Below are 27,337 nucleotides of genomic sequence, written 5' to 3'. Positions count from 1 at the left end.
GGAACAGAGCTAAATAATGCCACTACATGATAAGCTTGAATGCACAACCTTTATGTCTCTCCCAATATTCTGTGGCTAAGAATGCCCAGAACAGTGTTGTGTACATGGTAGGCACTGATTTTCACTGGCTAAAGGAAGCTTATGGAATTTGCAGTTGTGTCTTATTATTCCTTGGGAACAAGACCACTAGATTTCAAAACCATACAAAAAGGCTGACCCAGGAGCCATGAACAATGCCGTCAGGTTTCTTCATTTTGATGGGGACCTCGGCCCACAATATGCACTTTCCCCTAAGGCAGTCATCTTTATTGATTTTCCAGATTCTTCTCTGAGTGATATTACCCTTTGGTAGCACTCTGTGTCTGATTTATTTTTTTGAAGGCATCATGCAATACTTATTTGTTGAATAAACAAGTGAAAGAATGAAATAAACATATATATTGTCTTTAAAAAAGAGACTGAAAAACAAGCACTTTATGCTGTTTCATATTTACATCTATACATAGAAACAAATAATTTAGATTATTAAAAAATGTAAAGTGAAAAGTTCAAACCTTTCGACTACTTCTATGTCAAAGCAGAATCGTTTATCAATTGAATCTGTCTTTCGTCGGATACAGGATTTTAATTTAAACATTTCTGGTGAGCTAGTAACGAGGCCATTCTGAAACAAGAAGTGGAGCACATTACTGACATGATGACAAGGTGAACTGAAATATATTAAATACACCACCTAAAGTTTCCATATTAAAATGACAACTTAGAGTACAGTTTATGTATAAAGATCATAATCATATCCTGTTTCTATAAATACAAAGACTTCTGCCTAATGTTAACTGCCCAACTGTAATACACCAAACCATTTATTAATAAATTAATCACATATACATGTTTTATTCAAAGAATTCTGTGACATGCCTGTCTAGTACCCTTCAACATATTTACTTATAAAGTTAAATTATACTATAATATGTGTGTGTGTGTGTGTGTTTGTATTGGAGCCGTAGAGTATTAAATGATAGCTGGCTCAAAACCTCAAGAGAGCTACCAAAATAATAAAGTTCTAGTAGATACTTGCTATAATGCTATTACTATCATGCACACCACGTGATTCCCCTGCTGGTAACCGACTAGTAGTCTGCTGCTAAAACTAAACTAAACCTCTTTTGACAGGATCCAACATAGGCTCAATTCATAATTCTCTTCTATACCTGAAATGCCAGTCAATTTTAAGGGGAATATTTACCTAATGCCTGGTTAATTCTATTGTCTCTGGTTGCAAATCTCTTTTATTAATACAACTCTGGCTTGGTCTATTTATTATTAGCTCGCTGACTGTCACATAAACTGACTTTTGGGCAGTATCTTTTCTTATGAAACTTTTAGAGTAGAAACTAGGCATGATTATAGCATTTAATAACTTCTTGTGAGAGTAGCCATCTAAGGTTTCTTTTTCTCTGGTATGTTCTCCTTTATTTTATGTCTCTTACTTTGAATTATTAGACTCTAATGAATGCCCAAGCACAATAAGTTTCAGCTGATGTATTTGAGTATGTGTCTAAGTTAGATCAACATTTACCTCTGCCATGATCTATACCACAAATTAGCTGAGTAAGTCACTTACTTTCTATTGTCTTTATTTTTTAATCAGGTAAAATGAGGCTAGCCTAAATAATCTTTAGGATAACTCCCAGCTCTAGGATTCTTAGATGACGGCTCAATTATTTAATTCACAGGTCCAATTGTTTGCCATATTCATATCTTAACTCACAAAAAGAGTGTACACTACATGCAATAAAGGCGTTGTATTCTGTAGCACTTCCGCATATAAGGTACACTTTGTTCTGTACTGTTCACTACCCATGCGAGACATTCAGTGACTGATTTACTTTAGGGGTAAATAAGCATTGATTGATTTCTTCTGAGAAACTTTGTTGGCCAGCGTTTCAGTAAGTAGTACACAGTGCAGAAAAGGAAGTGGCATGCAGGGGCAAACCCGGGCTCCCACAAGAGACCACCTGGAAGAAAGATGCAGACGCAGTGAGCCTGGACCAGCCACTGACAGTCTCTATGAGCTGCTGGCCAACCAACAACGCAAACAACTCTGCTGCCAGGGATAGGAGATGACACCTACCAAGGTGTCCCTACATTTAATATAACTGCTTATAAACATTCCATGGCCAAAATAAAAGAAAAATCCTGGCCACTCTTTATAAGTCTTCAAGGTCACTAAAGCGAGAGAAAAATTTTTGACTTTTCAATTTTTAAAAATTGTGAGCACGTTTATTAGAAAAATAAGCACACATGATTTTTGTTTGTTTTGCTTCCATTACTTAAATAACAAGTTCAATTAAAAAACAAAAACAACTCACCATTTTCCCACTGGATTTCATTTCTGAAACACTCATTGTAAATGTTTTACTTCCCTTATCATATGTACAATAGTGTTTAATCCATGTAAAACCAAGCGGTCCTAGTGTAAGGAAACAAACATTACAGATTGTTAATAAATGATCTGTATCTAAGTTTGTACAGTTTTCGATGCTATGAAACACAAGTGAGTATTTCCATAGACCATGCAAGTTGGGAATGCTTACTGTGAGTGAGAAAGGCTAGTCTGGAGCAAGAGTGGTGTAGGGTAGAGTGTCTTGCAGCCAAACAACTTGGCTTTATTTACAGTACCGACACTCACTCTGTAAACTCAAGAGTTACTTTAGATCTGAACTTCAGTTATCTCATCTGTAAAAGTGGTATACTTGCATCCCGTAGAGGTAGGAAGAATGAGAAATGACAGTCTGAGGTACTATAACAGGTCTCCTTACTTCTATCTTTGTCCTCTATTTTTGAAACTGCCAGAAATACCCTGCTAAAAATTTAGCCAGGTCATTTCACCCCTTTGTTCAAAACTCTCCAGTCGTTTCCCACATTACCCCAGATGAAAACCAAAGGCCCCACATGATCTGGCTCCTCAGTATTGATCTCACTGCCTTTTGCCTCATATACTCTACTCCAGCTACACTGGCCCCCTTGCTGATCTCAGCACTCAGTGAATGCATTTCGACCCCAGAGCATTTGCACTTAACTGGACTACTTTTCCTTCAGATAGCTGCATGACAATGTCATTTCTTTCAGGTCTTTTACTAAATGTCACCTTTATAAAATGGCCTTTTCTGTAGAGATAGCTAACATCACAACACCCTCACCTTGATATTTCTTATGTCTCTTTCTTGTTTTAACTTTATTTCTTCACTTTACCACTGATATGACTAACATTTTACTAATTCACCCAATTTATTGTCTGTCTCCATCACGAAGGCTCTATGAGCACAGGAACAAGTGATGTCCTGCTGACTAGTATATTCTTAATCCTTAGAACAGGGCCAGACATACAGTTGTTCCTCAATAAAGATTTGTTAAGTGAAAGAAGGAATGAATCACTCATCTTTCTCTAAGACTTTACTGACCATAGAGCTATTTCCTCTTAACACTAATCTGAAAAAAGTGAATTCAAATTACTCTTTAAAAGGAAAATAACTTCTACCATTTATATTAAAAGCTGTATATGTAAACTGCTCACTTTCTTTTTCCCCATAAACACAATCCTGCTGTGGTGTGCAACCCTTTCCCATAGTGTGCCACTTAATCATCCAGTAGTCTTAAAAACTGTTTAATGCTGCTTCACCAGGGCACAGGGATGCACCATAAGTTCAATTTTTTCATGACCTGGGTAGAAAACCTTCAGCTTTTCCCCAGGGAAGTCAATTATCCTGCACCCAAATGCCGTAGAGGGCTGAGAGGGTTGAAAATGGAGTTTGTTTCCTATAGCTTCTTCATGTAGGGTCCCATTTGGCTTAACACCTGGATCTCTCTAGCAACAATTATGTACAATGTTATTGCTGGCTTGGTTTTACAACCATATATCCAAAAGCAAGAAACTGAATTGTAAAGATGCACCACTTGAGAAAAGTGTTTCATGAGCCATTTGAATTTTTTTTCTATAATAATAGTGCCCTTGGTGTCATGTTTAGCTTTAACCACTCCAGATTTTAAAATTATGGGGTGCAGCTATATACTTGATAATCACAAAGGATTACTACAATTAACTTCAATTCTGTTTTGGGACCATTTCACACTATAATACTTAACGATACTTGTTGATAACTCTGTTACATGTGGTGTAAAACACTTACAGGCTTAGAGCTGATTAGTGGAAAGTGGCTGGATAGAAATCCTTATAGTGACTTTACTACTTAGGAAGCGATTTATGAAGAAATATTGACTATAATTTTTAAATAAAGCTGCTGCAACACTCTGATGACATTTTAGACCCAAGGTGTTTTTTCCTGCCTCCATCTTAAGTTCAGAACCTCATGCATTCAATCTTCAAGTGTGCTGCACACACATGCTGCTTTCTTTAAAGTTGCCTGGCACCAGACCAGGGCAGACGTTCTTAGGCAAGCAACTCTGAAGTCCCTAAAAAAAGTCTGGGTAAATAGAATTTATTATAGCTATAAAGTTGCAAAACAAAACAAGATTTTACCCAGTGATCATCTGAGGTTGCTGAGATGATGTCTGTGGAATGGGAGGGAATTAACATTCACTGAATACCTACTAAGTGCCAACATTTTATCTAGGAACTTTTAAAGTCAGACATTATAAAGTACATTTTACATAAAAGAAAATAAAGCTTAAGAGCTGCAGATGGTGCTACTTTCTTCATCAATAGGACATGTGATTGGAGTTGTTCTTTTCAGAGGAATGATGTTTTTCAGGAGTTGTCTTAAGAATTAAATGAGACAAATATAAATTACACAGAATAGTAAGGGCTCCTAGAAGCACAGTGGTATTATTATGCACCACTACTGATAACAAAGACATTTTACATACACTATCTCTAATTCCTGCAATATTATTGTGAGACAGATATAAATATCCCTCTTTTATAAATGAGGAGACTGAACTCAGAAAGTTGCCTACCGAGAATCACCCAGTTAACAGGTAGCATAAAATTCCAACATAGTTCTGTCTGACTCTGGACCCCATGCTCTTCCTGGTTAAACTGGAGTCTACTAGAACGTAATTTAATGTTTGCCTAGAGGTGGGTAACATACAAACCACATATCCAGATAAAGTGGAATGCTATGTCTAAACAGCAATAATCTGCTACCACCCCATTACATCCATCTCCATTTATCACTCAATTTACAGCTCTGATATTTACTATTGATCACTGGTTGCTAGTTGTGTGAGTTAATCTTGTTCCTTCCATTACAGAATAAACACCCTGAAGCCATATTCTCCATCTCATTTTCTGTTCCCCACAGGACTTATTCAGTGACAGCAAGAGTACAATCAATATGTCTTAGTGAACTGGTCAGATTTTCTTAATATAAATGCTTTCAAAGATTCCAAGTAGAAAGGGGCTTTGAATACTTGTCCCTTATAGAAAAATAATTCCAACAGCATATAAATCCATTCATTTTTTTCTTTTTAAATCCCTAGGCAAGGGGAAGAGGGGTGGATGGTAAGTGGGAATTAGAGGGAGGGATTATATTGGGGCATAAGAACACTTTTGAAGGTGATGAATATGTTCATTATGTTGATTGTGGTGATGGCTTCACAGGTGCATACATATGGCAAAACTGATCAAACTGTACTTTTTAAATATGTGCAATTTGATGCATGCCAAGTTTACCTCGCTAAAGCTATAAAAATAACACAGGTAGATATAGAGAAAACTGGAGATGGAAGCTGCCGTGGGAGCAGGAAGACAACATCATAAGAGAGGATGCTAAAAAGAGAGGAGCCCAACTGTGAGAGCCTTGAATGCCATGCACAGCCAGGGACATCACAGGAGAGGCACAACCAAGCAAGCACTGCAGGGAGCTGCTGGAAGCTCTCTGAGAATGGACTGAGCTGGACAAGCCTGGAGGTGAAAAGAGAACAGTTAGGAGGTCACTGCAAGACTGTGGAGATGAGAGAAGGTGTGGGTTCAAAGTTAATTGACAAGATAAATGGACAGACTTGGTCCCAGGCTACAGAGAGACACTAGAGTTGAAGATTTATCTGAGTTTTGTAGCCTAAGAGTAGATGTTATCATTTAGAGGGACAGGAACTCTCAGAAAAAAGGTCAGTGCCACAAAGGACTTTATGATCAGTTCAGCCTGACTCAGAGCAGAAGTCAGGTATCTTAGAACAAAAGATACCAACATCAGACAGGTGCATAAAACACTGCATTTTGTCCACCCATCCAGCCCTGAAATTATTAAAGGAACTATGCTTTTATTTTTATTTTTTAAAACATCTTTATTGGAGTATAATTGCTTTACAATGGTGTGTTAGTTTCTGCTTTGTAACAAAGTGAATCAGTTATACACATACATATGTCCCCATATTTCTTCCCTCTTGCATCTCCCTGCCTCCCACCCTCCCTATCCCACCCCTCTAGGTGGTCATAAAGCACTGAGCTGATCTCCCCGTTCTATGCGGCTACTTCCCACTAGCTATCTATTTTACGTTTGGTAGTGTATATATGTCCATGCCACTCTCTCACTTTGTCCCAGCTTACCCTTCCCCCTCCCCGTATCCTCAAGTCCATTATCAAGTAGGTCTGTGACTTTATTCCTGTCTTGCCCCTAGGTTCTCCATGACCTTTTTTTTTTCCCTTAGATTCCATATATATGTGTTAGCATACGGTATTTGTTTTTCTCTTTCTGACTTATTTCACTTTGTATGACAAACTCTAGGTCCATCCACCTCACTACAAATAACTCAATTTCATTTCTTTTTATGGCTGAGTAATATTCCATTGTATATATGTGCCTCATCTTCTTTATCCATTCATCTGTTGATGGACACTTAGGTTGCTTCCATGTCCTGACTATTGTAAATAGAGCTGCAATGAACATTTTGGTACATGACTCTTTTTGAATTATGGTTTTCTCAGGGTATATGTCCAGTAGTGGGATTGCTGGGTCGTATGGTAGGAACTATGCTTTTAGTTTGATCCAAATTCCAACAGCTGGGGAATGGGTAAGCAAACCACGGCACCATCCAATGGATAAACTACCAAGTAGCAATTGAACAGGGCATATTTGAAGGTTATGTACACAAGAATTTTGCTAGGTAATCCAAAGTTTTTTTGTTTAGAACAAGATATTGTATACTCACAAAGCTTTCAACAACTGTGTTAACAATGAGGGGGGGAATCTCAAGAAATAAAGTATTATTGAGTTAAAATGAATAAAAACTCTTCAGGCAAGAGGATGGCACCTCCTCTACCAGATGCAGGTTTGAACAGGCCTCATTATCCACAAATTCTTCCACTCAGCAAAATGTGAGCTCCCCTCCAGGTGCCCTCACAGTGAGGCTCTCAAATATGGAATAATTATTCAGTATTCAAACATTTCCTTAGAGTCCTGAGTCAAATCCATGTACTGTATATATGACCAAAGAATCGGTCTTTTTCAAGAAATTTTGGTAAAACCTATTTATGATATTCTAATTAGAGAATAGATAGGCAGGTAATCAGATTTACCATTTTAACATCTGAAAGCAGCAGACTGGTTAAACGTAGATAGTTACGAGAGAGGAAGTCCTGGAACCGGACCTCCTGAGCCAGCAGCCCTCTACCACCTATGTAGTAATAAATGTTTGCCAAGATAACTGGATCAAACTGTTATTCGCTTGCATATTGCTAAGGAACAAATGAGCATCACCTAGGCATGTAAAATATAAAATATGTTGGCATTTTAGTGATCATTTTGCATCATGTCCAAAAAACTTTCACAGTCAACCAAACATCTACAGCTTCCGCATCTCAAACCCTTTAACTATAATGTCTTCTAACCAAAACAACTACATTGATGTATTGTCTACGGATAGGGAGACTTGGAGCAGTGCTACTGCATGTAGTCTGTGAGTCCCAGTATGTGAGAAAAAGTACAGAAAGTGAGAATAAGCATTTCAAAACTTTCAGAGCAATTTGAGATTACTGCAAAATACAAGCACGTAATTTTGTGTTTTACGAGGACACTGGTCCATGATGCACTGGAAATAAAAAACAACTGTTCCTTTAGCACAAACAGTAAGAGAGTGCTTTAGGGCATTCTGGTTTGAAATAGAGAGTTAATTTAGTCACACTCGTTCCACTTTATGACAAGAAAGGACCCTAGTTATACAAGTTTGAAGGGCTTTTTATTAATTTTTGTGAGGAAAAACTTTCTTAGTGTGAGGCAATTATAGTAGTGTTCTATTGGGTCTGATGCTTATTTCCTAACATCAGGAAGTAAAGAGTGCCAGTTTGACATTACATAATTGCCAATTTTACTCCTGAAAACTGTCAGAGCACAGAATTAAATGAAATAATGCTGCTGAAGGGGAAAACTATTACCAAAGTCACCAAGATGATTCATCTGATAAAGGCTTTGATTTTTAATTCTCCATGAAACTTTAAATTGAGATTAGATATCACAATTAAATTCTAAACCTGAACTCGTGTTACTATATCATCATGAAAAGTGTAAGTTCCAAGTTCAATAACATACCAACTTAGAGAATCTGATGGTGCAAAGGGGAAGAACTTCCACACTTAGGTGGCAGTGGTTGGCAGAGCAGACTAAGTAGGATAAAGCTGTCAGGAATTTCAGTCTTCCTACTTGAAGGAAGAGAACCTAACCAACTCACTTCTCACAGAAACAGAATGTTAATCATAAGAGACATTAACTTCTGTCTTTGCAACTCACGTTTCTCCTGGACATAAAGGTAGCCTTCCATCGTCCACTGGCTGGGTGGTCTGTAATCTTGACTGGCAGATTTCATCCTTTGCATCAACCGCTCTACCTCTTGTCGCGTACTTTCAAAATTATTCCTTGTCTTAAGTAAACAGAAACAACAATTTCCTTCATTGTTTTCTGTCAGTTTTGAGGAACCTCCAGCCTAAAGTTTCAAAACTGCAAATGGTGCAAAGGATAACCTCGATTCTTTCAGGACTGTTCAACATATCCACAACCCTCTCCGTTGAATCCTAGGCTCTAATTTTGAATTACTTTAGTGAAACTTTGCTGAATGACCTTCTGCATGTTTCTCTTTGAATCTCCGTGTGTGTGTGTGTGTGTGTGTGTGTGTGTGTGTTTCATCCAATTTCCCACTTAACATTACCTAGGGGACAACTTATAGTTTTACAAATACACAATACTAAATAGAGTTCTATATGCCATAATACCTAAGGTAAAAAGGAAGATACACAGGGACTCAATTTCTTTTGGGGGTTAAAATAAATCCACATACTTTTGATATATGTGGCACTTACCAAGAAAAAAGTTCAACACTTTTATTCCAAGCACTTTTCTGAAGACATATCACTTAGCTTGTTTTTCAGAAATCCTAATATAGTTATCAAGAAGTCAGTGCATAAATTAACTCATAAAAATGAACAGGTTTCCAAGTTCTAACTTCTTCTATTGTAAGAAATAGCTTATTCACATCATAGCATGTTTACTTAAGGGAAGACACAGAAAGCATAAGGCTTTTCTCTATGAAAATCAATTTTGTATTCAGGCCATATTATCTCAACAATATTCATTTGGAAAAATAAAAATCATCACCACCCAACTCTAAGATTTTGTTATGGCCCCTACTAAAAGATCTGAATCTCAAAGTAAGTTAATTTGCCGCTTTTCCCTTTTAAACATAAGGATCAGATTTTTTTCTAACACTTTACCCGTCTCCTGTTCTCAAATCCCAGGAATCTTACTGTAATTGCATTTAATATGGAAATAAATAATAAAATACTTTGGATTTTATAATTTTCCCTTTTAATATTTACTAAAAAAGCCCAAATGCATTCCATATTGAAAAACAATGGAATGAATTGAACGTGAAATCGATTCTGCTAGAAAATCTAGGTTAAATAAAAAGCTAAACTCGAAACACAGGTGGAATAAATCCAATCACATATTTCTCATGGGACACTCCAACTCCATATTTCTATTTGCTGAACATCTTCATAATGGCAAGAATCAGGTAAGGAGTGAAAGGCAGGCTTTTTATAGAAAATTAAGTGAAACCTTCACAAATTATTTTAGCTATAGAGTACTAGACAGGGTTTCAGAAATAACTTTTAATTTATACAAAATCCTCAACAATTAAGATTTTGTTGTCATATTTGATAATGCAGAAATGGATTGGCTAACTTTTTTTTGAAGTGTAACTGGTGTTCAGCATACATAAGTCAGAATTTGTCTAACTATGCAATCAGATATTAAAAGGATTGATTGGAGAACTTTACAAAATAAACCCTGACAGAAATAGATAGGATGTGTGTAAATAATTCTCCCTGTAGCTTTAAAGCAGTTATTATGAATGCTTCAAACCCACATTTAAATTTATTTTTACAAAACACTAAATATCAGCTATGTAATAGTACAACTTCAGGGAGGAAAGGGACAGAGTGTGAAAATCCACCTGTTCATTTCACAAATACAGAAATTCTGCCCTCTCAGGATATACAACTTGCCTAAGGTCACCCAGTAAAATAATGAAAACACTAGATAAAGGCAAAAGCTTCCAATGTTTCTGCACCTCAGATATTTTTATTTTTATGAAATTTGCCAGTATATATTTTTCTAACTCTAAAGAGTTAATAAGATTTACTCTTTCCTGGCATACTTTCAACCAGCAATTATAAAAAAAAATAGTAAATTTATTAAGTGGTTTTTCTAAATGAGTGAGCTTTTTTTGTACTTAGATAAGTTTTTAAAAGATTCCAAGGTTCAATTTGGTCATAACTCAGTTGCCCTGGGATCATCTTATTCACTAAGGAGAGGCAGTGAGAACAGGTATAGTCTTACATTCTGCAAGTTGAACTGCAGCTGTTGTTTATATGGTGCAAATTCCTGGGCGAGTTCATATCCCTCGTGGTAAAAAGTAAATAAACCCTGAAGGAATGACAAAAGCTGCAAAAATAAAGAGATACAAAAGAAACCATGAAAACGTGTTTTTTAAAAATGATGATCAAATATAATAAATTAGAGAAATTATATTTCATTCTAATCTCTCAAGCTAACAAATTTTGAATCTCCTTACCTAAGTAGGCACTAGAATTATGGATGTGAAACAGAAGACATGGAAGTTAAATTTTCCTTTCTTTTTGGTAGATGTGATTTAATATTTAAGTCTTGTCATGGACAGGTGTCAAGTCAAGTACTCTAATCTTCCAATGCACTGACGAAATATCCAGGAGAGAATATTAATGGGGATAAAGACCAAAGGAACATAGAAGAGATTCTAACCAAAATAGGGAGGTCAAACATGTGCAGATGTGAGGAAGACTAAACCAGTAAATTAGAGAAAAAAGTACCCAAGGAAAGGAATAAGGATGGCCAGATGAAATTAACAAAAATATCACAAGGTGGCAGTACTGGTTTGGGTATTAAACAGACAACACTTAAGCAGCAGGAAGAACTCAAAACAGAGGGAAGAATTGAGCAAAAACATGGTGCTAGATACAGATCTTTCATGTAAGAGCTAGAGTAAAATCTCCTTTAGAAAAGCACAATTTCTATGATCCTAGCCTTCTAATCCCAAATTCAGATGCGCTTGTTTATGATGTTCTTATTTGTAAAGCAAGAGCAGCTCTCCATAGAGTTACAGGACACAGTTGTTTATGTGAAATGTTATAACTAAAAAATAATTTACTTAAATTTTTTCATTTAATTCACTGGGATTTTATTCCACAGACATGTCCACCAATTCAATCTCATCCACAACTTCTTCCTACAATAAAGTTAGAAAATATTTTTGAGAAGTGGCTAATGTTCTTCTAATTCAAATAGCATAATATGTCTGTAAACTATTATTTTAAATTAAGGAAGAAACACAATTTGAAACCATTTTTGTATGTGAATAACGTCCCGTCATTTCCTCTCTCTGGGGAAGAAGGAGGATTCAGCTAAGCATCAACTGGTATGTATGTGTGTTATGATTTCCAACAGTTAAATACTGATTCTACAATGACCTAATGCTCTTCTTCCTATAACAAGTCAACTTCTTACAAAATTATGTTCGTTTTGGAAAGCATATACTTTCAAATTGGTTTTAAGTTGTTATATTTTAAAGAATTTCCTTCACTTGTTCAACAGTTCCTGATAATGTGTCAAAATGTATTGTTTGCAAATTTTAGAACTATTTTACACTGTCAATTTTACATCAATAATTATTATCAAAACTAAAATTCAATAGCTTATCCTTTACTAAAAGTATGCTATATTTGTTAAATTACCCAATAATTTAAGATATATAGTTTGCACATACTGTGGCCCAATTAAAAAGAACTGTATCTTAAAATAGGATTAAAATTACCTTTAACTGAGGCTTGGATGTGTAGATTTAGAGATTTTCAGAGACAAAATAAGAAAATACTTTTGAAGTATTTAGGTCTTCTAAATATCTGAATAATAGTTTATGAAGTTGTTGGAAGGAATATCATTTAATTTTTTAATGTCTATAATTAGCCCACAATTAAACTGTCTTATTAGGAACTGGATGCCATAAAAGAAAGATACTATTCTAATATCATGCTAAGTACAAAGAATCTAACTTATAAAGAAGATACTTTAAGAATATCTGCAGTAAATATTCCCATGAAACACCCAATTCCCTGAGATCCATCTCCTATTGGCAATTTCTGGTAAAATTCAGATTCATTTAGTAGCAAACAAATATGTTTTAATCTCACAATGCATGCTGAGCACCCACTAGGAACAGTACAATTCTTTGGGAGGTACAGAAAAATTATATACAAAGAACCACCTATCTTTTACTTTTGTTCCACATCTACTTTGGAAGTAGCATCTGGGAAAGTTTAATAAAGACAGCATGTATGAAGTAACTGCCTCTAGATGGTAGCAAAGTTAAATATTTCTTAGGTTTGAATATATACTCATTCATTTCATCCTCAATAAATTCCATGATGTTAAATTAAGGAAACTTAATAGGACAGTCTGACAATCTTTAAGAATTGCATCTCCCACGTGTCATTTTCTCTGTTCAATGTGGGTGGAGTGGTGGGAAAAAGACTACTGTCTCAGCTTACCTTAAAGTAAACTTAACTTTTAAATAACAATAACAATCACTACAAATTACTAGATAGACAGATTAGGTTTTAATATTAAGAAAGGCACTTTTATCAAAAGGACAGACTCATATAGCATTTCATTATTCCCAAGGGCTTTAGAATCAAATGACTTCTCCACTCCAAAAACCTGACCAAATGTAAAAACTGATACTGCCTTTATAGATAATCATTTAGCAAAACCCATTACAAGTCAGTTAGGGAACAGCTATTCATAATTTCCCAGCCCATTAATCACCAGGTTTCAAGCCTTAAGGGCTCACAGTTACCAGTGATACTGTGAATAGCAAAGTGAAAAAAGGTGTCAGGGTTTAGCATGGAAGTGAGGGGCAGACCTCCGAAGCAATTTGGAGTAATTCCAGTAATTCCAGATGACTGCTGTCTGAGCTGAGCAGCACTGGGATAATCAACACAGTGTGATATGGAACAAGGACAGACATATAAATCAGTGGAGGAGAACTGAGAGTCTAGAAGTAAACCCATACATCTATGGTCAACTTATTTTCCACAAGGGTGCCAAGATCATACAGTGGGTAAAGAATAGTCTTTTCAACAAAGAATTCTTGGACCACTGGATAGCCACATGCAAAAGAATAGAGTTGGACACCTATGTCACACCACAGACAAAAACGAATTAAAACTGGGTGAATAGAATGGTATGTGTATTATTATACAACCCAATAAGGCTGTTTTTCTTAAAAAAATAAAGCAAACACTTATACACAGAGCACCACAATGTACTAAAAGAGATCAAAATCTTATACAGATGTTTACATTTGGCCACTGAAATCTCTAAGAAGATTGGAAAAGTAGGGCAAAGGCAAGGGATCAATTTTCGTCCTGTACAGGTGTCTGACCTGCAAGTTACTGCTGTAGTCTTTGCTATTCTTTACTTGGAGGAAACAGAAACATGTTAGAGGACAGCTTCAGAACGACTACAGAGTGCTTTAAGTCTAATGCATGGATGCTCAGAGGAGTTTATTGAATGGAAATGAAAAAGTATCAAAATCTAACCCAATAAATGAGAAAACTGAAGAAAAAAAGGAGAGTCAAGGATGGAAAGTGGTCAGTCAACTGTGGCTTAGGGAGACAACTTTTAAAAGAGGGTGATGAAAGAAGGATGGGAGAACAAATGAATGAATGAATAGATATGCACATAGATTCAATTAATTTAAAAAGCCAAAATTTTTTGAAGTCATGGCTATATACTGCCTCAGCAGTAAAGTCTCACTGGAGTTCCTGAAGGTAAGAATTTCTAAGATCTCAAGGGGATGGAATTCAGATGAAGTGGCAGTAGGGAGAGGTAAAATTCTGTGGTAAAGGAACAAAACCAAGGAAGAACAGAACAGTCAGCTTATCTTTTCAACTAAATGGGTGGGAATGAAGAAGGTAACGTGGCCATTGATGTGATTAAGCCCAGCAGAAGCTACGTTTAGAACAGGCCTTTACATGATGGATTTTTTTTTTTTTTTGGTTGGTTCCTTTTTTTAAAATTTTTTTAATTTTTAATTTTTTAAAAAAAATTTATTGGAGTATAGTTGATTTACAATGTTGTGCTAGTTTCAGGTATACAGCAAAGTGAATCAGTTATACATATACATATATCCACTCTTTTTTAGATTCTTTTCCCATATATGAAGTACAAGGGGATGAGTTAGCCAAACACATAGGATGCTTTTTTCTTACTTTCCCAAAATTCTATTCACTATCTAACTGCTATTATAAATTTCAGATGTTCAATGACAGTATCTAGAACTAAATCCAAAAACCAACACAGTTTTTATTTAAAAATATACGAGCTGAGGAGAGCTTTATGGTTTCATTTTTATAGAACAATTGCACTTAGGTTTTTCAGCAGGATACAAATGTAACCTTTAGTCCTACAGTGTTTTTCTTTTTTTTAAATGACATTATCTTATAGTCTCACTTTAATTTTCCCTAAATTAAATTTTCTACATTAAGGCTAACCAATCATATTGAAAAAGAACACAAAAGGTTTGACTTTCAAGACCTGAAAGTCTATATACTATCTGATAGTCTTTTTTTTAACTTAGCAAGTAGCTGGTGTTCAGTCTCAAAATTATTCAAACTTTTTTAGAGAACCCACAAAGCATTTTATAGTATACTTCATGATATAATAAGTTAAAAAACTAAAGCATATTAACTAAATTACCTGAAATTTTCTTCAGAAAATGATTTAAAATTAAATTCAGCAGAATAAGGGAAGAGGATCAAAAGCAGTGTGCTTTAGTTTATATTTAATAGTTTATTTTCATTTATCATATGAATTTTAAACATAATTCAAAAAGACTAAAATGAAGGCTAAAAAATACTCTAAAGTGAAAATGTTATTATGGAATTTAGATGTATACTTTGAAGAATGTTAAAATTAAAAATGTGTTTTTGAAAAAGCTTTATCTGGCTTTGAAGCCACACTAATAAATGATTCATCAATACTGTTTTCATATCTAGTAATAACAGTCCATGTGAGAGCTCACACTAGCTGATACCTTGCTGATGTTAATAATGAACCAGGCAATTACTCTGTGCATCGGTTGAGACTCATCACAATCCTGGGAACTACATACAAATTTTTATCCCTGATTGACAGATAAAAACCTGAGGCACACAGACTTTGAAAAGCGTGCCAAATTAACACAGTTATTACGACTGAAGCCAAATTCCATCTTATTGTCACTCAGCCATTATACTTTTCTGTCTCTACATGGAAAGTGGCCAGTCACCTGTGGCCTGGGGAGACAACTTAAAACAGGATGATGAAAGAAGGATGAAAGAACAGGTGAATGAATGGACAGGTATGTGCCCTGACTCAAGTACCTTTACCAAAGTAAAGGTCAATCTCTTACTGTCTTTTTCTAATTTTAAGGAATCAAAGTAGCTTTACAATCCAATTTTCTAGGGTCATCCATTTTATTTGGTCAGAGCAAGTATTAAGAAGAACTAATTTTTGTAATCAAGTAGCCATTAAAGCAGTAGGTGGTACAAAACTGTAACTTCAGACTTGGGTTCTCGATTCCTGGTTCTCCCCCTCTTTAGGTTTGTGACCTCAGACAACTAATAATCTTTCTGTGACTTAACTTCCTCATCTGGAAGGATAACAACCACTAATAATAAAGCCGTGGTGGGGTTCATGTGGGAGAACACAGAAAACATGGGACACATAGTAGTTGCTCACAAAACATTAGTCCCAACTAAGTACGCTCAAAGGCTATAATCAAAACATACACCAACTGCAGCTGAATGAACCATAAAGGAGTTGTCATAAAAAGATTCTTTTGGTCTTCTGAACCACAAACTTTCATGTCCCATAACAGACTTCTGAGACACTGGGGTTAAACTCTCTTAGGTAGGTTGTTCATGTTCAGCTACTTCTCAAGCTTTTTCTCCTAATCCCTCAAAATTCTCAGAAACTCCAGGCAACTCTGAGAAGTAGGAGGATCTTACAGTCAAGAGTCAGGAGATGATGTTTCTCTCTTGCTGATGATCTCTTTTCCCCCATTACAGACCTGAACTCAAATATCTTTTTGGCAAATCTCAAAGGTTGCAGCTAGGGCGGCTGGACAGAAATATAATGTGAACCACAAATGCAAACCAATGTGAAATTTTTAACTTTCTGGTAGTCACAAGAAATTTAAACCAAGTGAAATTTAATATTTTGATACAATGTATTCAAAAGATTATCATTTCAACATGTAATCAATATAGAAGAGGTTTTAATGATATTTCACATGCTTTTTAAAAATTTTTTTGTACTAAAGCCTTTTCAATCTAGTATCTATTTCACACTTGGAGCACATCTTAATCTACAACTAGTCTCATTTCAAGGGTTTGATAGACATACACAAGTAGTTGCTACCATACTGGGTAGTACGGGTCTAAAATCATGAGTTAGCTACCATCACTTTCTAAATAAAATATGATAGATAAACAGAGGGGAAAAAAGGCCATTAAAATCATAAAGCTAATGGAGAACTGAGTTTAAAAAGCTGGTTTTCTGTATACTTCAAAAATAATTTATAAAAAATATATAAATGCCCCCTCTTTTTCCCTTGTATTAGACCTAGATTCTCCTTAGAATAATGACACTGTAGGAACATCTATTCCTAATATCATCTGAATATTCTGTAGAAGTTTTATTGTAAGTACAAATTGACCCTTAAACAATTTGGGAATTAAGGACGCCTACACACACACACACACACACACACACACACACACACACAACCTTTGCAACTCTGTATATAACTTTACAGTCCTGCCTTGGTATGTTCTGCATCTTCAGACTCAACCAACCAGCAGATTGTGTAGTACTGTGGTATTTACTGAAAAACATCCAAATATAAGTGGGATCCACAAAGTCAAACTCATGTTGTTCAAAGATCAACTATCGTAGGATCTTGACATTAATTGAAACAATGTAAAATTATCTCAAATGATCATCATAAAGTAAGAATATTATTTAATGGGAATCACCAGGACTATTTATATTTTCTACTTGATATCATACAATCTGTATGAGATTAGTTGCATCCCTAAAGTATTTTGCTTTACTCTAATGCTTATTTGTTAAATAAATTGCAGGTAAACTGGCATAGACTGCTTCATTTCTGCAGTATAAAACTTTATGCAACAGGAATTGGATTTCTGCAGAAAAAACCCTGCAAAGATATTAAAGTATCCTCATGTTCTTTTATGTTTATAGCTCCTCCGGGCTTTGTTTTTGAAATTTTGAAAGTTTTCCTGCAAATTGATTTGTAAATGTATAACCTAAAGAGCAGCATGCCCATGTTCTATCGCTCCCGTTTCTATTCTTCTCAACATTGGGGTGGAAATTAAGTAAAACCCCGTGGATGAGACTTTGCGGCTGGAAATGAGAAGGAGACTAAACTGACAGTACTATTTGGTTTGGCCAGACATTCTAATAGGAAAAATCCAGCAGCCAGGAAAATATTTTGGAAGAAGGACAAATTTAACATTGACCTTGATTGTGGTGTCACCAGAAAGGCATGCGTTACAGAAGACTTATCATCAGACCGTCCCAGTTCGGGATACAGTAGAGGGAGAGAAGAAAACACATTTCAATTGAAGGACAATTTCCATTTCTCTTCCTATATTATCACAGGACTTCATAAATTCTTATCATTCCTTCTGTGACCTATGAGCAAACAATTTTACAACCTTTTCTTTATATACCTGGTGTCATCTTACAGAATGGTCTAGTTCACTGTTCCCAGACAGGATGGGCTATAAAAGAGGCTCAGATGGGGGAATAGGCTACCTGCATAGCTCTTCAGAGAGAGCGAGGCACTACAGATGTAAAAGGATAATTCCAGGTGTGAGGAAGAACCGCAGAGAAGATGAGCACAGAATCTGAAGGGAATGGGAACAGGTAATGAAGGAAAATCATCAGAATTAATGGGGGCATTCTAACAAAGAGCTAAAATTCAGAAATTCCAAGAGGCAGGCCATAAGGAGGAAGTTTACCAGCAAGGAGAGAGGCTTCAAAAACCATGATAGACTTCAGAGGCAGAACTTATTAATCCATGAGAAGGGGAGTAGGAATTTTAAGCATTAGTCATCTTCATTGACTAGGGCTTATTAGGCTGACCAGTTGTCCATGAACCCCAGATGAGTTTCGGAGAGCCCCCCCCCCCAAATTTTTAATCAGATCCTCAAAGCATCTGCTAAATAAGAGGTTATCAATTCACCCTAAGGGGTTTCAGGACTTAGCTCTTTGGCAAACAGAACTTGGAGTCAAGGCTGTCATCCCAAACAGAGGGTTAAAGTTAAATCCCTGAGCCTGTGGTGTGGCCTCTGGTTCCTTAAATCCTTCTAGCTGAAGGGCTCGCCTTAGAAAATTGCCAAGTGTCCAGCAGAAAGTCAGGTGGCTACGGCTGAAGGGAGAGGAGTGAAGCAGAGGGGCTGGGAGCCAGGCAGGGGCTGATGACTCTTCCCAGACTCTGCCTTGTCTCAGTTTCTCATCATCTTTAGGGAATCACTGATGGGCTTTCATCAGGAAATAAAATTTTCAAATATATTTTGAAATGGATCTTCCCTTCTCCATGTCACCTCCACTAAAATAGGAATAGGGTATTTTATTTCCCATTATAAATAGATTTTTTATAAACTGACCTAGGAAGCAAAGTATGGCTTAAATTATATATTTGATTGCTTACATATTTTATGATTGCTACTCCATCATCACATTGGAACTGAGCACTATCTTGGCTATAGAACTCACCCTTATTCATCATAGATGATACCTCATGAAGATGCCTACTCAGGCAATATTGTAACATATTAGGGTATTACTTGGGAAAAAAATGCTAAGAAAATGAAGCAAGCTTATAAAGACCAGCCACCTGTTCTTTTTCTATAATGCAGTTTACATTAGGGAATCCATTACTTTTTACACTGACTTAGGAAAATAAATGACTTCACTGGAAAGTCAGGCAGGTCCCAGCCTTGCAAGGAAGCAGGGTGGAACAAAGGAAGAAATACAGCCTTACCTATTCTCCCTTCAACTAAAGGTTTGGTAAATGGGTCACTTTAGTGGTGAGGTATATTCCCTTAGGTATATGTAATATACACACCTTAATTTTTAATTTTAGGTTTCTTAAATCAATAGGCTATTCTTAGAGCAGTTTTAGGTTTATAGAAAAACTGAGCAGAAATTATAGAATTCATAATATGTATAAAATAGATAACTAATAAGAGCCTGCTGTATAAAAAATAAATAAATAAAATAAAATTTAAAAATTCAAAAAAAAAAGAAATTATAGAGTTCACATACACACCCTTGGCCCCTACCCACACAGAGTTCCAATTATTAACATCTTGCGTCAGTGTGGTACATTGGTTACAAGTGATAACCCAATATTGACATATTATTATTAAAGTTCATAGTTTACATTACAGTTTACTCTTGGTATTGTACGTGTTATGAGTTTTGAAAAACGTATAATGAATAACATGTATCCACCATTACAGTGTCCTATAGATTAGTTTCATTGCCCTAAAGTGCTCTGTGCTCTACCTACTCACCCTCCCCCACTCCTCTCTCTCCTTTTATATTTAAAAAAACCGTAATTTTCAACAGAAAAAAATGCAAATTTTGTTTTAGAGATGTACTGTACCTACTATTTTATAGGGAAAATAAATCTTACCGGTTCGACAAATTCAAACTTCTTTTTTTCTTGAACCTCTTGAATTTTAAAGACATACTCTAGTGATGCCTCATAGAAGTTTTGATGCTCTCGGTCAATCTGTGTATCTGCCTAAAAAGCACAAAAAAGGCAAATCATGACGCAGGGAGCAATTACTGAAGGTTCTCTGTTAGAGAGGAACTCAAATCCTGTTTTACTCTAAAATCATTAAAAAAAAATTAAGTCCTTCAAAAAGTTTGAATATAGCAATTATTATGTCTTGGGAATACAGAGGCTAGGAAAACACAGTCATTGCCCTCAAGAGCTTATAGTGTTTCAAATGGGAAGAAAAATGCACATACACACACACACAGAGCAAGCACACAACATTCATTAAAAAATTATTATAAAAGGGGTATGTAAAAATATATGGAAATCTATGGGAATCACAAGAAAGAGACAAATTCTGGGAGAAAATGGTGGTGTTCTGAGTTGAATCTTAAGGCAAATAACTGGCTGTGAAGAGTCATAGATAAAAACGAGGTCACTCCCATAAAAAGGAAAAAGGCATGAAAGAGTCTGACAGAGTTTGCCTTCAGAGTAAGTAAGTGGAAGGAAGGAGGGAGAAGCAAGGCTGGAATCACACTATAAAAGATCATGAAAACTGCATAATGTTTGGATTTAATTGAGGAAAAATCATCTGAGATTATTTTTGTGTATGGTGTTAGGGAGTGTTCTAATTTCATTCTTTTACATGTAACTGTCCAGTTTTCCCAGCACCACTTATTGAAGAGGCTGTCTTTTCTCCACTGTATATTCTTGCCTCCTTTATCAAAAATAAGGTGACCATATGTGTGTGGGTTTATCTCTGGGCTTTCTATCCTGTTCCATTGATCTACATTTCTGTTTTTGTTCCAGTCCCACACTGTCTTGATGACTGTAGCTTTGTAGTATAGTCTGAAGTCTGGGAACCTGATTCCTCCAGCTCCATTTTCTTTCTCAAGATTGCTTTGGCTATTTGGGGTCTTTTGTGTTTCCATACAGATTGTGAAATTTTTTGTTCTAGTTCTGTGAAAAATGCCATTGGTAGTTTGATAGGGATCGCATTGAATCTGTAGATTGCTTTGAGTAGTATACACCACCAAATGTAAAACAGATAGCTATTGGGAAGCAGCCACATAGCACAGGGAGATCAGCTTGGTGCTTTGTGACCACCTAGATGGGTGGGACAGGGAGGATGGGAGGCAGATGCAAGAGGGAGGAGATATAGGGATATATGTATACGTATAGCTGATTCACTGTGTTATAAAGCAGAAACTAACATACCATTGTAAAGCAATTATACTCCAATAAAGATGTTAAAAAAATCATCAGAATATTAAACAGCAGAGCCACATATTAGGTAAACTCTTACAGAGATAATACTGGTAACAGAGCCCCCAAATGCAAAGCTTCCAAGCAATGAATCATGCCCCATCAATACCATGCACATTCTCTTCCCACTTCTATGCCCACCATCATCCTTGGATGCTGTCTTTAAAACTGACTTTGGTTGGGTAGGGAGGCATGATTTTACTTTCATTGCCCAGCTACGCACTCCTCACTGCCAGCTGAGATCACTAAAAGCAGATGAAAAGAATGGCCTCTCTGGAATACCAAGTATCTGCCAACAACAATTTGGGAATAGGACATTGTTTTGTAGCCATTTTACAATGATAATTTAACAAACAAAAGCTTAAAGAAAGATAAAATTAGGTTTGCTGGCTTAGCATAGCATCTTAAAACTTCATTTGAAAGAAAGACTTTTAAAAATAATTATATATACTTACTACTTGCTCTGTAATTATTTATATAATTTAAAATGGCCCAATATTATAAGCAACTCAGTAGGCATTTTTAAACTTGAGAATTTCAAGTTTATAAACTAATATATGAGAAGAACACATAAATCAGGTAAGAAATTTGGACCAGAAGCTTCTCAGCACCCAAAGTCATTATTCCACACAAATCATATATATTTTCTTTTTACCATTGCTTAGAGGAACACACTATGTATAGAACAAACGGTAAGGGGGTACAGGTGGTGGTATGCTAATAAATGTTTAACAGTTGGCTCTCTTGTGGGTGGGGGAGGGTGTCTGATTTGCAGTATTTGCTGTTTCCTGTGGTAAAATATTCCCAAAATAGCCAGTTCCAAATCACAAACACAACATCACTGAACGAGTGATGAGAAGGAGATGAAAAAATCAGCTCTCCAAGAGGAAGCTTCAGTACACCACTGGGTGTAAAGGATGCAAGAATAATTTCAGTCTCAGAGATAATAGTCTATTCCACAAGTTATTTCTGAAGCTTTCATTTACTTTAAAAGATAGTCTTTGTGTCAACTAGCACACAGTAACAAACTAGAATGTTGAGACATCTTAGAGCCTAAAATGAATATTTCTGGTCAACAAAACTGTGCAGAAAAAGTTAGCAGAGCAGGCATGAATACTATCCACTGAAAGCCCTGCTTACAAGGTTGGCCCTTGGCTGGTATATGGGAATGTGGATTTTGGGAGGGTTCCCACCAGCCTAACTGATAAGAGTAGTTCACTATGCTGAAACTGTGCAAACAGTGTGGTTTATTTTGAACACCTGCTTTCTTTCTGGGAGTCCGGAATTTGGGTGCATGATGGGCAGAGGGTGCCTATACGACAAGCCCCCAAAACAAACCATGGGCACTCAGTCTATGAGTTTCTAGTAGACCACATTTCACACATGTTGTCACAACTCATTGCTGGGGGAATTAAGTCCTATGTGTCTCCACTGGGAGAGGATTCTTGGAATTTTGTGCCTGGTTTCCCCTAGACTTCAACAACTAAATTCAATATACTGAATCTGCTTTGAAAGGTCATCTAGAATGCACAGTGCTAATAGAATACAATAGCTTAATTCTTTTCTTCAGTACAAGATTTAGAAAGACATTCTTTTACCTCAGACGAATTCCTTTAGTACTCAAGCTCATAGTGTGTAGCAGACACTTACTTACATACCCACTAGCAACTGTCATGTATTTTGTACTGGAGAGGTAGAATAACTATGTAATTTATTGTCTAAACTTTTAAAACTGAAAAGGAGTAGTAATTATTCCAGAACAACAGGTATAAGCTGTTATTTATGTGGCAAAGTCATCCTAGTAAGAAACCAAGTTAATTACATAAGAAAACCACATAGTTCTTTCTGCAGGTACCTAACTTCTTCCCTAACCACAATAAGCTGTCTCAATTCAAAATAGAGGAAAAAGGCTCAGGTGATATTTGTTGAATCGTTCCCAGAGGAGAAAGGATTTAAGCTGGATGCTGAAGAATGGCGAGGTTAGAGTACATGGAGATAAAAGAAGAGTTTCGGTGAGGGAATAAAGTCAGGAGAAGTTATGTTTCGGTAGATAGACTGAAAGTGTTGGTTTGAAACAGTCAGAAATGAGAATTGAGGCAAAATAGGGAGAATGACATGTCATCCTATAAACCATGCAAAAGCTTGAGGAGGGTGTGGACAAGATCAGAGGTGAACTTCAAGAAGATTAAAGTGAGGACACAGTAGAATGTGTTGATTCAATGGTAAAGCTGGGTGCATATGAGTATAAGGAGAGCTCTTATTTGATAAGGGTAAAGGTGTTTGGTATATCCTAGAACGAGAAGTTGAAGGATGTGGGTGTGAGAAGCAAGGGGGAAAAAAAAAGTCAAAGATAATTTTGACACAAGAAATAATACCAGCATTAACAGAATTAAAGAAGTGAGAAGCAAATTTGAGAAAATGTGTGAGATTTCACATGTGTCACTAAGGTGTTGTAGTCGGAAGTCCTGGTAACCAGTCAGTGGACAGTGCAAAGGTGGTCAGGTATGATGGTGGGAGATACTTGCCGAGATGTTATAGACAATGGAAGGAGCAGAGCTAGTAGGGACACAAACTGAAGGATAAGAATAGAGCTATGAGGTAGAACCTGAGGGATTCCCTTCATTCAGGAGGTGGGAAGAAGAGGAACCTTTTGAAAGTGTATTTAGTGATAGATGGAAACCCAAACTCTGGGTTCCTAAAAGGAATCCCTTTACTTTTTTCCTAACTATAAAAGTAATACATATTCATTACTATAAGTTTATTCATTGTTCATTAATATAACAGGAAAATGTAAAGAAAACAAAAATTGCAGCCCCACTATCAATATTTTGATGTGTAACATGCACACAAACACAAACTTACTTTAAAAAACCTGAATAATAGTGTATATTCTGGTTTAAATCCTGTGTTTTTTTTTCATCTTAGGCCAAAAAATATTTCCAAATGTGTTTAAATGATTTTCCAAATAAAACTTTTCACAGCCATATCAATTCCATTTTTGGCCAAGCTATATTTGTATATTTATCCCAATCACTCTTTTGTGCCATTTCAGATGTTTCTAAAATTTGCATTGTGAATAACTCTTGGATCAACATATTTACACAATTTATTTTTATGATCATTTCTTTAGGGCAAATTTCTATCAATAAAATCACTTCAACTGTCTTGTACATATAACATTGATTGAAATATGATGTCAAATTTACCTCAAAAGTTATTGAGTGATTTCATACTCCCACCAGAAAAGCAAATGTATGCTCAGTTTCCCATACCTTCACTAACAATGGATATTATATTTTAAGAAAATAACATGCTGCTACTATTACTCAATTGCACTTTTTAATACATGTGACATTGAAACTTACAATATTCATTATGGTTTATATTTCTTCTTTGATGAAGTGCCCTTCCATATTCTTACCCCATTTTTTCCACTAAAGTCTTTATCTTTTTCACACTGATTTGCAAACACATCTTATATATAAAAGATGGTTATCCTGTGTCAAATATTATATAAATTTCCTAACACTTTGCCTTTTAATTTGATTGAATTTTTTTTTTGAAATAGATTACTTTCATGCATTCTGGTCTTTCTACATTTCCTTTATGATCTCTTCCTCTTATTTTTTGCTTAGAAAGAAATTATCCATTCACATATCAAATATTAGCTTCTTTTCATCTACTGTAAAGCTCATAATTTTGACGAGTCTGTTTCCAATTCTGTTTACTCCAGTGGTCCATCTAGCTGATGGCCTTGGAGATTTACCAACACAAGCTGACCCCTAATTCAGTCCTGGTAATGGGCAGTCACTTATTTTCCATGAGCAAAATGAACAAAGAGTCAGCTGTGCCAGTGAGAAGGCACAGAGGGGTCTTTCTGAGAACTTAATAGGCTTGGTGCTGACAGAAGGACCAGAGCTGCTCTGGAAGGGAACAGATGACTTTTAATGCCGTATTACAGAATTAAATACGTGTGTGGCAGCATCACCCTATAACTGGTTTGACTCCTGGAAGGATAGAGGAATAAATAAAAAGCAAGCTACGTTTTTCCTTGACTACATTATATGCTCTGAGGAGTTTCTCTGCACAATATCTGTGTTGTATTCTATTGCAGGCTGTGCCTCCCGGAAAAAAAGTGTGTGTGTGTGTGTGTGTGTGTGTGTATAGTGGGGCAAGTGGAGGATGTTACTAACCGTGTTATGTTTTTCTAGCATCCAACTAAATACAAAACCAGAATGAATATTCTATCATAGCTCAAGGGATTGAGGGCAACTAACAAGTATTAAATATTGAGCTAGGTTGTCAGGGAAAATTAAAGCATAAACTCTAGAGGACTTGAAAGTTATGATAAAGTTAACATTTTCTTGATGGTTTAAGCAATGTCTTATCTAAGGGTGGCCTCGCATAGTTACCAAGAACCTGATAACCCTTTAGAGACTCTAAAAACTACCCTTGATTTTGAGGCAGTTGATTTTTTTAAAATTAATTTTTATTGGAGTATAGTTGCTTTACAATGTGGTGTTAGCTTCTACTGCACAGCCAAGTGTATCAGCCATACATACACATATATCCTCTCTCTTTTGGATTTTCCTCCCATTTAGGTCACCACAGTGCACTAAGTAGAGTTCCCTGTGCCATACAGTATGTTCCCCTCAGTTGTCTATTTTATATATAGTATCAATAGTGCATATGTGTCAATCCCAAACTCCCAATTCCTCCCACCCCACCCTTTTCTCCCTTGGAATCCATACATTTTTTCTCTACGTCTGTGTCTCCATTTCTGCTTCCCAAATAAGGTCATCTATGCCATTTTTCTAGATTCCACAGACATGCGTTAATATATGATATTTGTTTTTCTCTTTCTGACTTACTTCACTCTGAATGACACTCTCTAGGTCCATCCACATCTCTACAAATGACCCAATTTTGTTCCTTTTTATGGCTGAGTAATATTCCATTGTATATATGTACCACAACTTCTTTATCCATTCCTCTGTTGATGGACATTTAGGTGGCTTCCATGTCCTGGCTATTGTAAATAGTGCTGCTATGAACACTGGGGTGCATGTGTCTTTTTGAATTATGGTTTCCTCTGGGTATATGCCCAGTAGCTGGGTCATAAGGTAGTTCTATTTTTAGTTTTTTAAGGAACATCCATACTGTTTTCCATAGTGGCTGTATCAATTTACATTCCCACCAAGAGTGCAAGAGGGTTCCCTTTTCTCCACACCCTCTCCAGCATTTACTGTTTGTAGGTTTTTTGATGATGGCCATTCTTACTGGTGTGAGGTGATACCTCATTGTAGTTTTGATTTGCATTTCGGTAATCATTAGTGATGTCGAGCATCTTTTCATGTGCCTCTTGGCCAGCTGTTTGTCTTCTTTGGAGGAATGTCTATTTAGGTCTTCCACCCGTTTTCTGATTGGGTTTTTTGTTTTTTTGATATTGAGTTGCATGAGCTGTTTGTATATTTTGGAGATTAATTTTTTTTTAACATCTTCATTGGACTATAACTGCTTTACAATGGTGTGTTAGTTTCTGCTTTATAACAAAGTGAATCAGCTCTACATATACATATATCCCCATATCTCCTCCCTCTTGCGCCTCCCTCCCACCCCCCCATCCCACCCCTTTAGGTGGTCACAAAGCACAAAGCTGAGCTCC

General features: G+C 36.1%; 1 protein-coding gene across 2 annotated transcripts in view; it reads right to left on the bottom strand.

The window, feature by feature from the left end:
* Positions 1-27,337, bottom strand: part of ARHGAP42 (Rho GTPase activating protein 42) — a 285,948-nt gene that overhangs the window by 52,748 nt on the left and 205,863 nt on the right. For both annotated transcript variants that reach the window (XM_022562065.2, XM_089915446.1), the window contains exons 6-10: positions 20,320-20,430; positions 10,851-10,955; positions 8,745-8,874; positions 2,373-2,473; positions 555-664 (exon numbers count right to left, since the gene is read on the bottom strand). In XM_022562065.2, coding sequence (XP_022417773.2) covers positions 555-664; positions 2,373-2,473; positions 8,745-8,874; positions 10,851-10,955; positions 20,320-20,430 — 557 coding nt within the window. The remainder of the gene's footprint in view (positions 1-554; positions 665-2,372; positions 2,474-8,744; positions 8,875-10,850; positions 10,956-20,319; positions 20,431-27,337) is intronic.

The sequence above is a fragment of the Delphinapterus leucas genome, chromosome 7 (assembly GCF_059928025.1).
Source record: "Delphinapterus leucas isolate spDelLeu-1000000601 "Yukka" chromosome 7, BTC_Dleu_Yukka2, whole genome shotgun sequence".
Classification (NCBI taxonomy): Eukaryota; Metazoa; Chordata; class Mammalia; order Artiodactyla; family Monodontidae; genus Delphinapterus; species Delphinapterus leucas.
Note: the sequence above shows the minus strand (reverse complement) of the source record. Positions and strands in the feature narration are given on the sequence as shown.